Source organism: Carya illinoinensis, chromosome 2, assembly GCF_018687715.1.
Source record: "Carya illinoinensis cultivar Pawnee chromosome 2, C.illinoinensisPawnee_v1, whole genome shotgun sequence".
Taxonomy (NCBI): domain Eukaryota; kingdom Viridiplantae; phylum Streptophyta; class Magnoliopsida; order Fagales; family Juglandaceae; genus Carya; species Carya illinoinensis.
In genome coordinates, this window is record NC_056753.1 from 3,859,650 (window position 1) to 3,875,515 (window position 15,866).

General features: G+C 35.8%; 2 protein-coding genes across 3 annotated transcripts; one reads left to right on the forward strand and one right to left on the reverse strand.

The window, feature by feature from the left end:
- The first annotated feature begins 394 nt into the window (after positions 1-394).
- LOC122297578 (magnesium-transporting ATPase, P-type 1-like) lies at positions 395-8,542 on the forward strand. 2 transcript variants are annotated; one of them, XM_043107689.1, is made up of 8 exons: positions 395-817; positions 931-1,047; positions 2,195-2,421; positions 2,514-2,725; positions 2,821-2,923; positions 4,521-4,891; positions 5,731-6,229; positions 7,041-8,542. In XM_043107689.1, the coding sequence occupies exons 1-8, from the start codon at positions 652-654 to the stop codon at positions 8,184-8,186; spliced, it is 2,841 nt and encodes a 946-aa protein (XP_042963623.1). In that variant the 5' UTR covers positions 395-651; the 3' UTR covers positions 8,187-8,542. The 2 variants fall into 2 exon arrangements, with proteins under 2 accessions (XP_042963623.1, XP_042963629.1); XM_043107695.1 differs by lacking the exon at positions 395-817 and adding an exon at positions 1,925-2,012 and having other exon boundaries at positions 970-1,047.
- A 1,349-nt stretch (positions 8,543-9,891) lies between these two features.
- Positions 9,892-15,512, reverse strand: LOC122297592. The gene is made up of 2 exons (XM_043107706.1): positions 14,802-15,512; positions 9,892-10,575 (listed from the first exon to the last, which is right to left on the reverse strand). The coding sequence occupies exons 1-2, from the start codon at positions 15,085-15,087 to the stop codon at positions 10,205-10,207; spliced, it is 657 nt and encodes a 218-aa protein (XP_042963640.1). The 5' UTR covers positions 15,088-15,512; the 3' UTR covers positions 9,892-10,204.
- Positions 15,513-15,866: the final 354 nt, after the last annotated feature.

Consider the following 15,866-nt stretch of genomic DNA (forward strand, 5'->3'; position numbering starts at 1 on the left):
TTTTTGAAAAAATCTAGTTACAAGAATAATTACGCATTAATATATGTATTAATCTAATGTAATTAGTTAAAAAATAGATTTTATTAAAAACAGTACTAATTTAAATTTTAAATATAAAAAAATTAATATTAATATATAAATTAATACGTAACTTTATTTATACACAACAAAACTCTTTCTGTTCAATCAATTTGTTTCTCAAATAGGTCGCTGTCTGTCCACGTGTAATTACTGAATTCTATTTAATTTTTAATTTATTCAAAATTTTAAAAGATGGTTTTCTGGGACAGTACGTCTAACCGGCAACTGCACCAAACGGTCGTCTGAAGTCTGGTAGTTGAAGATCAGCAGCAACAAAGTCCGTTGGAGGAACAAAAACACCAACAAAACGGGTTGACTCAGAGCCTCGACCATTAAAATCTCTCACCTCATAAACTCCATAAAAATTTTTAATGACTTTTTTATCCACTTTTTGGTTGATCGATCTGTTTCTCTCTCTCTATACCTTCTCTTCAAATCTTCAAACCACCACTCCCCGACACAAAATGCTTGCTTTCGCTTGCCATCGACATCATCATCATCTTCTTCTTCTTCTTTGTTCCTCTCTTTCATATTTGTGTATTTCTGTAGCTCAAGCAGCGTTCGGCTCTTATGGGACACAAACTTTCCACCATATTGAATGCAAGTAACCACCAAAGATCACTTCCCACTTCCTATCCCGCTCGCCAAACTCTCCTCAACAAGAACGACTCTGGTGCACCCAGAAATGCAACTCCCAATTCGGTTTTCGGGTTTCTCCGCCGGCTTATGTCCGGAGGTCTGTTTCAGTGCTTCCTTTATTTACTTTTTGTATTCTGTTTTGAGGGATTCGATATCCACAGGAGGTGTGTTAGGTATGTGTTTGTGTTTATTTCTCTGTTAAATGTGTAGTTAAAATTGATGGGGGGTCGCGGACCGAGGCGGAAGAGAAGGTTTACTCGTGGCTGTATGCCTTGGCAATGTCGGATAAGGACTTGGTCTTTGAGTATGTACAATCCACTGAAAGAGGTGATTGTCTTCGTCTTTATTGTTTAATAATTTTAATGCAATGCCAAGAAATTGAAAAATTGCGGTCGGACAATATGGTTGGCGCCGTTACCAAGTTGCTGCACTGGTAGCGAACAAGGATGTTTTGTGCGAAGTGAGCAGGGACCTTTCTTGCAAAAGGTTCCCTCTTTTAAAGGAAAAAGAAAATCTGATATGGAGTGTTCAGGATTGCTAGCTCCCTGCTAGCCTCATTAACAAACAAATTTTGTTTAATGAAAAATCAACATAACTTCGTTCATGACTTCTTTTCCTTTTAATCTTTATAGCTTACAATAGGAATTGTAGTGAAATGAAATACCAAGGAAAAAAGCAACTAAACTCATACTAATAGCAGAACTTCTAATTTCAGCTCATATTACAAAGCATCCAAAATCCTAAGCAAATTTTAACTCCTGTCACCACACGGCAACTCATAGAATGTTGACATGCAGTGGCTTTATTCACGCAGGCTTCCCATAACGGATACAATATCCATTGAAAATGTGTTCAAGCATGTTCAAACATTTAAGAGCAGATCTAACTGACAATTCTACACTCTGGATAGAGCATGAAATACTTTTCCAAAACCCATTGCATTAGTTTCTCAAAAAAGCTTTTCCAATGTCATGGGAACTTTTGTTCCATCCCTCACAGGAAGAAATTTTCAGAATACATTGATAAAACCTACTAATCTTCTCTCATATATCTCAAGAAAGTATGTAAGCAAATGGTGTTATGCTTTGTTTGTTCCCTAATGGGACGAATAAACTGTCGGCTAAGTACAAGTTTCCTCTGTCATATGTAGGGAACACCAGAAATGTAGGTTTCTATTGCCGATTATGGTTTGTTTGTATTGCAGTTAAAGTAGTGCAGTCACTTTATATACTTTCAACAGTACACGGAAAGCTTTATGTACCTTTCACATCTGGTAGAAATCATCAATAGAGGTTAATGCCTTTTTATTTTCTGATGGGAATGACTTTGTCTTTTCCTTTTCTACTTCACCTACATTGTCAAGTTTCATTCTGTTAATTCTTTATTCTTACGTAATATTTACTAATACACTTAAATGCCTGTGTTTCATTTCCTATGATGAGTTGGCCTTAGTTTTTCGTTTGCTTCTGTGCAGGCTTGAGCTTCACTGAAGCTGAGAGGAGATTGAGAGAAAATGGCCCAAATGTTCCTCTTGATTATTCTTTTCCAAGATGGTGGAATCTTCTTTGGACTGCTTTTTTTCATCCTTTTAATATCATTCTGATTGTTTTGTCTGTGCTCTCATACATAACCAATGATGTTCCTAATGGATGCATCATGCTTGTATTGGTTTTTATTAGTGTCTCCCTTCGATTCTACCAGGTATCTCTTTGCTTAATTAGTTTGGTTAAATTGGTGCCATGCATTTCTTTTTCACAAACGTGATCTTTACTAATTCTCCATGTGCCTTTCAGGAATACAGCAGTTCAAAAGCAGCCATGAAACTTTCAGAATTAGTAAGATGCCCGGTCAAAGTTCAAAGATGTGCAGGAAGAGTAGTTCAGACTGAATTAATTGTTCAAGTTGATCAGAGAGATGTTGTTCCTGGTGACATTGTCATTTTTGAACCTGGGGACCTTTTCGCTGGAGATGTGAGGCTGCTATCTTCAAAACACCTTGTTGTAAGGTATGCTACCCGTAAACATTTATCCTTTTCCGTGGCTTAGGATTTTTGAGTTCATTCATTACAGTTCGTTTCATCACATCCTGTTTCTTGAACAGCCAGTCCTCGCTAACAGGGGAGTCCATGGCAACAGAAAAAACAGCTGACGTCAGAGAAGATCAGGGCACTCCTTTACTAGATTTAAAGAATATTTGTTTCATGGTGGGTATAATTGTCTTTATGTTTTTTCTATTTTTGTTGGAAGTATTAGCTTCAATTCTATAGAAAAATTCGAGGGGTTCCCACTCTCAAATTTCCAAACTGGGATTTCAGTTGGGAAGAGTTTTCTTTGCATCTGGATTTTAATGGGAATTATCACGAATACAGGAGAAAATATTCTAACCAGGAAAGGATGCATGTTATCAAATAGTATTTCCTGGAATTTTGCAAAAAAGAAAAAAAGGGAGTTTCTTTATTTCTTCAATATTCATTGAGGTTTTAAATTTTTAAGTGGATATATCATACGTGATATGCTTAGGTTAAATGTGTGATTCAAAGCAATGTGTGGCATAATGCACAAAGAATATTTTCAAGAATCCTCAAATACCAGGCTTTCTCCCCTACATTTTATGGATCCATACTCCATGAACAACAGTCAAAAGCTTCTGGTTGTACTTGGTAGATTTTAGGCTCCATTGGCACTTTCAAAGAGCAGATAAATTTTTTTAAGCCTGTATTCCAGCACTAAAATTAAAAAAGTCTTGATCATGATGGTTAAGATAGGTTTTTTTATTTAAAATTTTAAAATTTCTTCTTTTCATATATAATCTATATGTTTTGACTTTTCATCTCATTTTATCTGGGTCTTTGATACAATTGTTTATCTGTATTTTTTGTTCTTCCTTTCTTAACACTATAATGTTAAAAGCTATGAAATACTAGCACCACAGGTCCGATTGGATGCAATTGTTTATATGTATTTTTTGTTCTTCCTTTCTTAACGCTATAATGTTAAAAGCTATGAAATACTAGCACCACAGCTCCGATTGGATACAATTCTTTATCTGTATTTTTTGTTCTTCCTTTCTTAACACTATAATGTTAAAAGCTATGAAATACTAGCACCACAGGTCCGATTGGATACAATTGTTTATCTTATTTTTTGTTCTTCCTTTCTTAACACTATAATGTTAAAAGCTATGAAATACTAGCACCACAGGTCTGATTGGATATGAAACACCATTCGCCATCATATAAACATATTTTTCTTGATCCTCGAAACATAAATTATAGAGTGTTAGTTCCAAAATCTAGGGTGAAATAACTGAAGATGTGATCTTTTAAGGCTGTTTAGCATTGTTTTAAATTCTTATATGAACTGCTCTCATTCAAAGTATCAACTGGTGACAGAATTAGGGGGTTCATTTGTTTATTATTCTTCACTTCAGAAGATCATCATTACCAGACATACCAGATAAAGGAATTAGTACGGTAGTTTTCTTTGATACAACAGAGGTTTTTATGAATCCAAGAACCCAAACTTATAAATAACTAATCAAAAGCATAGATTTGGGGGACCCAAATGACAAACAGGAATGAAATTTAAAAAATTTGGCTACTGCTCCTTGGCTTAGGTGGAATGAGGTGGGTTAGGATCAGATAGTATCCATTCCTAAATTTATCCTTACATGTTCCTAACAAATCGGTCTTCTCATCAGGGATATGTTTTCTTTTTCATCAGGGCCCTCTTAATAAGTTGTCCATTGTTTATTATATTTGAAATTGTGAAAGTTATATGGGTTATCATTATATCTTTCAGGGAACAAATGTGGTATCAGGTAGTGGAACTGGCCTAGTAGTTTCTACTGGACCCAAGACATACATGAGTACCATGTTTTCAGCCATAGGGAAGAAGAAACCACCAGATGACTTTGAGACGGGTGTCCGGCGCATATCTTATGTGCTAATTGCTGTAATGCTGGTAGTAGTCACCATCATAGTCCTAATTGACTACTTCACATCCTATAATTTGAGTGAGAGTGTTCTTTTCGGAATCTCAGTTGCAAGTGCACTCACTCCTCAAATGCTACCCCTCATTGTTAACATAAGTCTTGCTAAAGGAGCACTTTCTATGGCCAGAGAGAGATGCATAGTCAAAAGTGTAACTGCCATCCGGTACATGGGATCAATGTAAGTTCATACTTGTCGTGTATCTGCACAATGCGTGGAATAATATAAGATTTAATTAATAATGCATGTAATTTTAAATAAAAACATTGATTTAACTAGATGAATTAGTGTTCATTTAGTAAGTTTAAATTAATTGCATATATTATTTATTTTTCCTTAAACAATAATACAATTGGAGGAATGATGTGACTTTATAGAGGAGATAGTGGATGAAGTGACTTCATGAGAGCAACGCTTTTCTTTGATAATAATACAGTATATAGATTTACTTGATAATTTACTGGGTGAACAATTACGTAAACACATATATCTACAGTTTTTTTAAACGGGAGCAGGGTGGCGTCTGCCCTGAAAATCATCATTACACTTCATTCACTGAGTGGAACCAATGTGACCAGATATTTTTTGAAAGTTAGCATTGCACCTGGCATGATTGCTTGAAATCATAGAAAAGGGTGGATACTTCTAAATCCTTTTAACTTCTTTTTAAATTTCAATTTATTTCTTCTTTTTGGTTCTTTTTTATAACTGGGTCATAGAGATTGTCTAGACTCCGATGTTGATTTCCAAAACATTTTTTTTCATATAATCCAAGTTCACATCCTCAAAAATAAAAGTGCAACTAACTCATTTTGTCATATTAATAGGTCTATCCAAACAATTGGATGGAGGACAACAAACTGTTCCAGTACAACATGAATTAAGTCTAGGTAGAAGGAGATACCTTTGAGTCTTAACCTGGTTCCTATCATCCTCTGTAGTTCTTAATGCGATAATATTTACATTTTGAAACTACAACAGTTAAGTCATATTTTTCATTCATTTGTTTTTTTTTTCAGGGATATCTTGTGCATTGATAAGACAGGAACACTCACCATGAACCGTGCAATCATGGTTAACCATCTCGACAGCAGGGGTTCATCCAAAGAGAAGGTTCTACAATTTGCCTTCCTTAACTCCTACTTCAAGACTGACCAGAAGTATCCTCTGGATGATGCAATTTTGGCATATGTATATACAAATGGATACAGGCTTCAGCCATCCAAGTGGAGGAAAATAGATGAGATACCTTTTGATTTCATAAGAAGAAGAGTATCTGTCATATTGGAAACAGACTCACATGCAGAATATGGAAACCTCCAATTATGCGAGAGATTCATGGTAACAAAAGGAGCACTAGAAGAAGTAATGAAAGTTTGTTCTTTCATTGAGCATATTGATAAGGGTGAAATTACAAATCTCTCTCCCGAAGATTATCAGAGGATTCTTAGTATGGCAGAAGAAATAAGCAATGAGGGACTAAGGACCATAGGAGTAGCAATAAAGAGGCTGAAACCGGTGTGTCTGGATCTCTTTTAATCTCTCCTGCCTTTTAAAATGTTTCGGTCCAATCCAGCAGTATTTGTGAACTTTACAATTTCCATTTGCTTTTAGCTTTATATATGTGATCAAATTCAAATTCCACTAGTTGGTATTCTGATTTCTTATTTCACATGACAAATAATTATTGGCACATTAAACGAGCCTAGAGACACTATTATATCTGTACTTGAGGTCCTGACTAGAAAGTCTTCGAACTTTGTTTTAACTAAAACCACCACTGTAACAGAAGTTTGGTTCTCATAGTAGTTATCCACCAAGTTTGAATTATCTACAGTTCCAAGTTACATCTGAAGTAGGAACCCACATAAATTAGGAGCCTTAAAGTTCAGTAGTTACAAGTACCTGGTTATGAAACCTATGCAAATTTTAGCCTTATTCCTATTCTCTTTGGAACTTTTTTTTTATTTTTTTTGGGCTGTCATTTTTGTATTATATTTGGCAGATATAAAATATCTAAGAAATCTTCATTGTTTGGAAGGAACTTAAGTACATAATTCTATAAACACTTGGACATAGTTATAAACATATATGCACATGTCTGTACCAGAAATCCTCATAACAACCTACGCCTGAATCCCCATCTCCCTGAGGCTTATCATCGTTGCTCTTTTAGAACATAATGTGTTAGAGTTCCTGGGACTCATATTGATTCCACTTTTGATGCCATTATGCCAACTTTAGGATCGTGAGAACTACAAGCACCACAGAATAATAGAGTGACGTTAAAGCAGTTACTCATATTACTGTTTTATTTCTTATGTTGCAGAAAAATGGTGATAGAAACTTGGTTGATAACGAGACTTTTGAATCAGACATGGTGTTCCTAGGCCTCATAACATTTTATGACCCACCCAAGGACACTGCCAAGCAAGCTTTGTGGCGGTTGGCTGAGAAGGGGGTGAAAGCAAAAGTATTGACCGGTGATTCACTCTCCTTGGCAATAAAGGTTTGCAAGGAAGTAGGAATCAAAACAACCCATGTAATTACTGGACCCGAGCTAGAGCTACTGGACCAGGATTCCTTCCATGAGACTGTCAAAAGAGCTGCAGTACTAGCTAGGCTCACCCCAACCCAGAAATTCAGAGTAGTAAAGTCATTGCAGACGGTTGGTAACCATGTTGTTGGTTTTTTGGGTGATGGTGTAAACGACTCCCTTGCATTGGATGCTGCCAACGTGGGTATATCAGTTGACTCTGGGGTATCAGTTGCAAAAGACTTTGCTGACATCATCTTACTTGAGAAAGATCTCAACGTTCTTGTTGCTGGAGTTGAGCAAGGCCGACGCACTTTTGGGAATACTATGAAGTACATAAAAATGTCAGTTATTGCCAATATAGGGAGTGTCGTTTCACTCCTAATATCAATCCTGGTCCTCCAGTATGAGCCATTGACACCAAGGGAGCTTCTTACACAAAACTTCTTGTATAGTGTAGGCCAAATTGCCATCCCATGGGACAAGATGGAAGAAGATTCTGTGAAAACACCACAGAGATGGTCCAAGAAAGGCTTACCCATGTTCATACTATGGAATGGACCCGTGTGTACTCTTTGTGATGTAAGCACGCTCATCTTCATTTGGTTTTATTATAAGAGTGACGCTGAAGACATGAGTTTCTTTCGTTCTGCTTGGTTTGTGGAAGGGCTTCTCATGCAGACTCTAATTTTCCACTTGATCCGGACAGAGAAAATTCCCTTCATTCAGGATGTTGCTTCATGGCCCGTCATCTGTTCTACAGTGGTGATTTCTGCCATTGGAATAGCAATTCCGTTCACGCCAATAGGGAAGGTCATGGGATTTGTTCAGCTACCATTATCATATTTTGGATTCTTGGTTCTTCTTTTTCTTGGATACTTTTCAGTTGGCCAGGTGGTCAAGAGACTTTACATCTTGGTTTTTAAAAGATGGCTTTAGATATCCCAAACCGAATTCAGAGGATGAAGATGACAAAGTGCATCTGCACAAAAAGCTGCTAGGAAAGTGACATTGATTGGGAAGATTTTCTTTGTTTATTATTGAGTGTAACACGCCTCGAGGTTTTTGCAGTTTTATCAACACTTTCAACTTGTACTCCCTGATTCAACAACATTGTTGCGCGTTGCAATTTTGCATGTAACAGTATGAACTTGATGGTTTGAGTGGCCAAAAATAGAGTCAGCTGCATTGTAAATCTTCCTGTTCAATATGGGACTTGATGCAAGTCAGGTGTGACTTTGCCTACTTAGAGATAGTTCTTTATGTTCCATTAAAAATCCCAGTGCTTTTTACCATTTTTAATTTTCAGATAAGCTCATCCAAATGAAGCTGCATAATAAACCTCCAACAGAGACCCAATTGTTATTATCATTAGCGAACTTTCTGCATTTGCTTCATTCAATCACACGATGCATCAAATACTGTTGTAACCTTCTATGTATGTATTCTTTACCATACACATAAATACAATGAGTTACACGCACAGCATTTGAAGTCTAATATATGCTATCCATTTGGACTTTGCTTTTAAAGATCATAGCATACTCTATTATTTCTTTGGAGTACAAGCTCTACCAGTGTCTCATGAGCTTCTCCTGACCCAACATTGCTATATTCTTCCTCTCTCATAGTGGCAAAAGCTTACTCTCTTTGAGGACAACCCTTTTTTGAAGCACAATTAGGAATTTGCAATCTTTAATCAGCTATGAAATCCTCTACAGTTGGGGTAATCTAGACATTGGAGAGGACATTCTATCTTGACTTGCAAAAATGATAGAACAAAACCTTGATACAGTTATTACACAATTCGCCTGGCTCTATCATTTGATAATATTTTTTTTTATACACATCAAATTTCACTAATCGAGAATATATGACAGTGCCACGTAGGCAGGTTGTGTAAAAGCAATGTCCTTGTCTTTAAGTTAAAACAGTTCGATAATTCAGTCATATTACTTGGACCAACTTTATTTTGAGTTCCTTGAAGTTGACTTAAATTAATGTAACTTTCGTTTTGCATTCCTAAATTAGCACTGCCTTTTCCATTTGCACCCTAAATTACTGAACTCTAGTAAACTACACTCATAATCATGATCTAACTATTAAGATCATGAAAAACAAAACAGGTGGTACAATCTTAATGGTCAATCTTACGAGAATGTACAGACTGTTAATTTTCTCATTGAATGTAATTGGACCATCTATCTCAAATATGATTAGTTAACCTAACTCTCAGTTATATACATAATGAAACTTTCCTGGAATTATAATTCCACTTAACAAGGAATCAACCTTGCACTTGATACTCGATACAGATTCATCATACTTATTCTCTCCCATATCACACACTTAACCCATCCTACATCTCAACAATAAACAGTGTTTGGGAAAAGGGTTGTTCTATTTGCAAACCAGTGTAGATGATCTCTATACCTCTAAGATAATAAGGTTTGATTTACAATATAGATTAAAAATTAAACGATCTTACAAATAGAATTCTATCATATCAGTAATTAGAAAGATGAATCCTCCAAACCAACTTTTTTTTTTTGATAGGTAATCCTCCAAACCAACTTACAAATATATTTCTTCTTATAGAGAAATCCAAGGACTAGGGTACCCCATCTCTGTGGAGGCAGCCGACTAGAGATCAGAATTTTCATTCCCAATCTTAATTACAGCTTGCGTTCCTGAAAATTGAAAAGGGAGCATAGGTAGTATTGGCTAAAACAACAACGAGCTCAGCAAAAGAAAACGGCGACGAAGAAGAAGAAAGGCACAGTATCAGTTAGACTAACTCAAAATTTTAGAATATTACAAAACTTTAAACCAATTGTACCCAAAACAAAAAGGAAGAGAAAGGGGGCCAAACAAACACCATTTCCTTCCAATAAGGAGACGTTTCATTAACATCACCGGTGACCAGAATAAACTCCCATCCTCGATGCCTTTCAAAGTTAACTCCTATATCCTAGAGCTTGAGTCTGAAGATTTTGGTTGTCTTCTAATAGACGGTCATATTCAAGAAGTAGATCTGCAGATTGTTTTTGAAGGGATGCAACATGACTTTCAGCAGTTTCAACCCTCTTATCCTTTTCCTCAATTTCTAGCTTCAGCTTTTTCAAATTCTCTGATAGGGTTGCAATTTCTCCTTGCAGCAGCTTTATCTCCTTGGAAGCTTTCTCTTCTTTTTCTTTGAACTGAATCTTTTCTTTTTGGAGCCCTTCCACTTCCTCTTTTGAAACTCCCACACTACTCCTCAACCTGATAAGCTTTTGGAGATAATGGTGCATACGGTCAATCATGAATCCAAGAAATAGGGTAAAACCTGCAAAATTAATTGAAGGTTTTCAGAAACACAGGTTGGGCAGACCTGAAAGGAATTAAAGCAGCTATAAAATTTTACAGCTGGTTCAGATATGGTCCTGTCAGCGATAACAATGCACCACATCACCATAATCGAAGCATTGATTAATAGTTGGTAAAGGAAAACGTAGAATCAACTCAAATGCTCGTTGTACTTTGTCAACTAAGAGTAGTGTGCGCTGAAAAATGATGTCTCACACTCTAATTGGCGAGCATGCAATACCAGAGAAGCTCAAATTGGAGAAGTCAAAACTAAGAGCCATGGCTTCTAACCACAATTTCTACAGAATAAATTATTTTAAAAGATTAAATGAAGCAGCATTATTCCATCTCTCAGCCTGGGGTAAAAGAGAATATCCTACATCATATAAGCAAAAGGTATGTAACCTAATGCGTAATCTAAAATAAGCATATCCTCCTCCTATATGCTGCCACCTTATTTAAGTCCCTGCATAAGCCAGTGGTAACTAGCCCTCCATGTCCAGCTTTAATATTGAAAAATCCATACCAAAATCCTACTTATTCGCTACACTTTTTTTAGCACATTAAAAATGTAAACTTTGGGTACCATCTTTGCAATCACTTGATCTCACTGCAATATTATATTTTTTCACTCCAAAATACAAACGTGCAGATTACATATTTTTGTTTTGACAGGTATGCAGATTAAATATTAGAATCAAACTATTGCAGGGAAATGAAAACATTGTAAATAGAATTTGCTGATAATCCAATCTTTTGAATGCTTATTGACCTTTCAGACTGACTACTGAGCAGCTTAATGTATCAGATGGATGTCAGATAAATTAATTTTCTTCAAATGAACATTTAGTGGATGAGGTCATTAGTTCAAGGAAAGCGCTTGCAACTAACGAAGAATACTCTAAAGTAAAATTTGCCGCCATCTTCCTAAGATATTAGGAGAACAAGAGATTAACATTTATTATAGAGTTGATACTTCAGCCAAATATGATCAATGCTATGCGCCCTTTCAATCAACTAGTCTAACAGTCTGCAGGTCAGGCACCATGACTAAAATGGGTTTCAAAACAATGTGCAATGAAAGTCCTGCAATAAACTAATCAACAACACATTTTGCAAGCTCATGATTCATCCAGGTTAATACAGTAGGCTGTAATTATCATGGTTATAATTCCTTTGACATGGCTAGATATGAATGAAAGAAAAACATCAGTGAAGGTCACATCATGCAAGATCCCATTGTGACATCCACCCTCAAAACAATAATGGGTTTAGGATGGTTGCTATTCTTCTACAAGTAGTACTGCAAAGAAAAAGACCTAGATGGACTAGTCAATTGAAAGTGTTTGGAAATGAAAACATTAAGTGGGAACTGTAGGAAGGTGCCAACAAGTTTAGCTGGTATAGCCTCTCAGCAATTAGAGATCATATGAATCCACCTTTACCTAGGTTTGAGAGCTTATGGACAGGAGGACCCAGCCTTATATCAAGAAATAAATGAGCCAAGTTCATTACAATGGTAGAAGCAGTAATTTGTCTTTAGATGATTGGCAATGAGAAAACTTATAACAAAATAATAATTGGCAATGAGAGGAGAATAAAACGAGGTGGACGAGAGTAGGTAGAAATATACCATGTAATTTGGATAGCATACTGTGAAATAGTGAAACATACATATGAAATAGTGAAACATACATATATTTTTTTACACGTATGTTTATATGTATCATATATTTTTTACACGTACAGATAAAAGAAATAAAAAAAATAAAAAATAAAATAAAAAAATTACACGTGGGGAACATACATTTATTAGTGAATAGAAGATAAAAAAAAAAGTTAAGTGAAAAGTAGCATTTAATGATAGTTGAATTATCTCTGTGCAGTGTTCAACATCTAAATGGTTAAAACCTACGCCATGAACTGTAAAATATATGCACAAAAACACACCCAAAAAAAAAAAAAAAAAAAAGACAACAACACAATAACTGTATCACAAAGCAAGCACATTCCATACAAGAATTTAGATGGTGATATTTTCTAGAAATGGTACATATAAAAAACCTAATACATTTATTTTGAAAAGCTTATAGCATGCTTGCGTTAATAAAATAAAGTAAAAAACACAAAATTAACAAAAATGGGGTTTTAGTTCAAGCTTTTCCATTTATGTCACACTCCAGATTGGTGTTACACCAAGTTTGTAACGACCCAAGGAAATCCAAGTCGCATCAGAGCAGATACTCCAAAATGACCAGTCAGGTTGGAACCCCTTGGAATCATTATAGAGGGCAATAACTTCTCTCTCCTAAAAACTACGGATTTTCACCTCCCTCCTATACTGAATCTATGGTATTACAATACCATTTGTGATGATCCAAGAAAAACCAACCTAGATATGAACTTATACTCTAAAAAAACAGTAACAATTACAATTGAAATTTTTTGGAATCGCCATAAAAAGCAATCAAGGGTTTTTTGGGATCCCCATTCACCTCTTATTTGCATACGACACATATTTTGCGGGGCCAACCAAGATCGCATTTGAGCTGAGAGCTCTTCTTCATTACTTTGAAGCCGCTTCTGGATTAAGTGTTAGCCTAGCCTATTCAGAAATGGTCCCAGTGAGAGATGTTCCTGAGGTGGAGACTTTGGTCCAACCTCTTGGGGCGCAAGGTATCCTTTTTGCCAATGAGATATCCTGGCCTCCCCTTGGGTGCCTCATTCAAGTCTAAATCTATTTGGGATGGGGTGACTAAAAAGTGGATAGAAGGTTGGCGGGTTGGAAAAGGATGTATCTATAAAAGGTGGGGGGGTTACTTTGATCAAAAGTACTCTTTCCAGCTTAAAAGTGGTAAGGAATCCACCGCCCAATCTTGTACCATGTACGATGTCAATTCCTTACGTTGTTTCATCATATAAGCAGGTGCTAGCTTGGTTGACCAGAGTTTTCTGTGATCATTCTTATCTTTTCTTTTCTTCCTTTCTGATTCTTCTTTCTCTTGTTTACTCTGTTTCTAGCAAAGCTTCTTTCACCAAAAACTAAATGATCATTAGTAGACACTCACATCTACACAAAAATGGATATCTGGCAGCAACTTCCTCCTCCTCACCCTCCCCTACCCCCCAACTTCCTTGAGCAAAAAAAATCTAATTATATTCCATCCAAGTCCAAGCACACAGATACGCACACACACATGTATGTACATATGTTTTTATACATAGAGTGTGTAATATGTACATGTATTTATATGCTTAGTTGTATGTGCACATGTATTATCTATGCATTTTAATGATGATTAAACTGTATAATTGGTAGACTACTTTCCCATACTATTATGACTCTTGGGAAAAAATTTATTTTTTCTCTGCTTTAGAGAAATGACGTCTTGATCCTAAGCAGATTAAAGTGAACAAGAACCAGTAATTAACACGGCACACACTACTTCAATAAATTTTAGTATTTCACCAGGAAGTATTGTTTTATTTATTTATTTTTTTTCTATCTGTGTAGAACTGCATAGATTTGAGATGTCCAAAATCAGAAAGTTGAGGATCATGATTATTTCAGCTTTCTGCATGCGATATCCCATATGATACAGATAAGAATAGGTGGTGTATAAAATCCCACATTGCTTGGGAATAATTAGTTTTTAGAGCAAGAATTAATCATTCCCAAACAATGTGGGATCTTATACACCATCCACTCTTATCCTTATCATATGGGGCATCACACTACAAAAACACCACCTCTTCCAGTTCAAAGGGCCTCGAGTATCTCTAGCCAGCTACACGCATATGCTTTGCCAGTGTACTCCATCTAGGGCCACATTTTACGATAAGCTTTTATGTCATTTTCTCGTTGCCTCGGCTCACATAGCTCTTATCTAATTCCAACCATTTTTCTAAAAGTAGTTTAGACACTTTATACACTTACCCTACATAATTAATTCAGTAACAATCAAGAAGCACATCCTCAAAATAAAAAGAAGTTTAAATGTCTCATTTAATAAGGGGCCTGGGTGGAAAAGGGGGGGGGGGGGGGGGGGGGGGGGGGGGAGCGTTTTCTTCTTGCTATCAACACTGTTAGTCGGGAACCTCAGTCGTTTCGATTTCAAACCATGGCACTGTGCAAAATATAAATTCTTAATGCTGAAATAACAAACAAGAAAACGAATCCCAAAAAGAAAAAGAGAAGAAACATACTCATGAGAGAAGCCTCGAGCAAATGGGTCCTCCATAGAACCTGATCCATGGGTGACATGGTACCAAGCTTTGCACCCTTGTTCTGGATCTTAACAATGCTCATAAGGCTGGACAGGAGAATCACAGACATAGTACCAGCTATGGTTTTCATCGTAGCAGGACCTCTCCCCATCTTCAATTGATCCAAAGTCTTCATCACAAGCTCTCTCAATGGCCCAATCTTGATCAATAGAAGGAATGCCAGAACAGCCTCAGCGAACAAGACCAAGAACAGCAACTGAATCATTTCTCTGCTTAAACAGAGCAATACAGACCTTTTTGCGGCTTTGAAAAACCCTTTAGTTTTCCTCAACGCCAATTTACAGATAACCACTCAAAGAAACTAATTTTATGCTTCAAATAAACGAATCCATACATCTCTAGACCCATCCACTAATAGAAAGAACAAAGAAGAAACTTCCTATTGCAACATGAACAACACCCGAATTACATCTGCTCTAAACAAAAACAGGAACCACTAATGCAAAGCCTTAATTTTCTTAAATGGGTTTACACTTTTCCCAGAATTTAAAGGGATCCCACCACACAAAGGATCAACCTGGTTTCATTCCCAAGCAATTGAGGATATTAAGGACTGTACAGATCTGTGCATTCAGCCGTTAATGGTAAGAAAGTTGTTCTTTTTGCAGATAGCCAAGTTACTGGAAGATGGAAAGTTCTGCTTTTATTATATAATATCATATTAATTAAAATTGATATTTATATAATTAGTTTTAATTATATAATATGATATAATAGAAAAAGATATGTCATTTGTACCCCAAAAATTATAATAATTTTCTAAAAAAAGTTCTCTATAATTTTCTCTTTTAAACATTTGACTGTAATGAAAAAGAAATAAATATGATATGTGATTCCACAATTTCTATGTGGTTTTGTTATTGAAATTCACGTTATTTATAGATAAATATTTACTCTCAAACGATCTATTTACTATAGTTATATATTTAAATTATAAAACATATTTACATTAATAAAATTACAAAGAATTGAAAATCAGAAAGA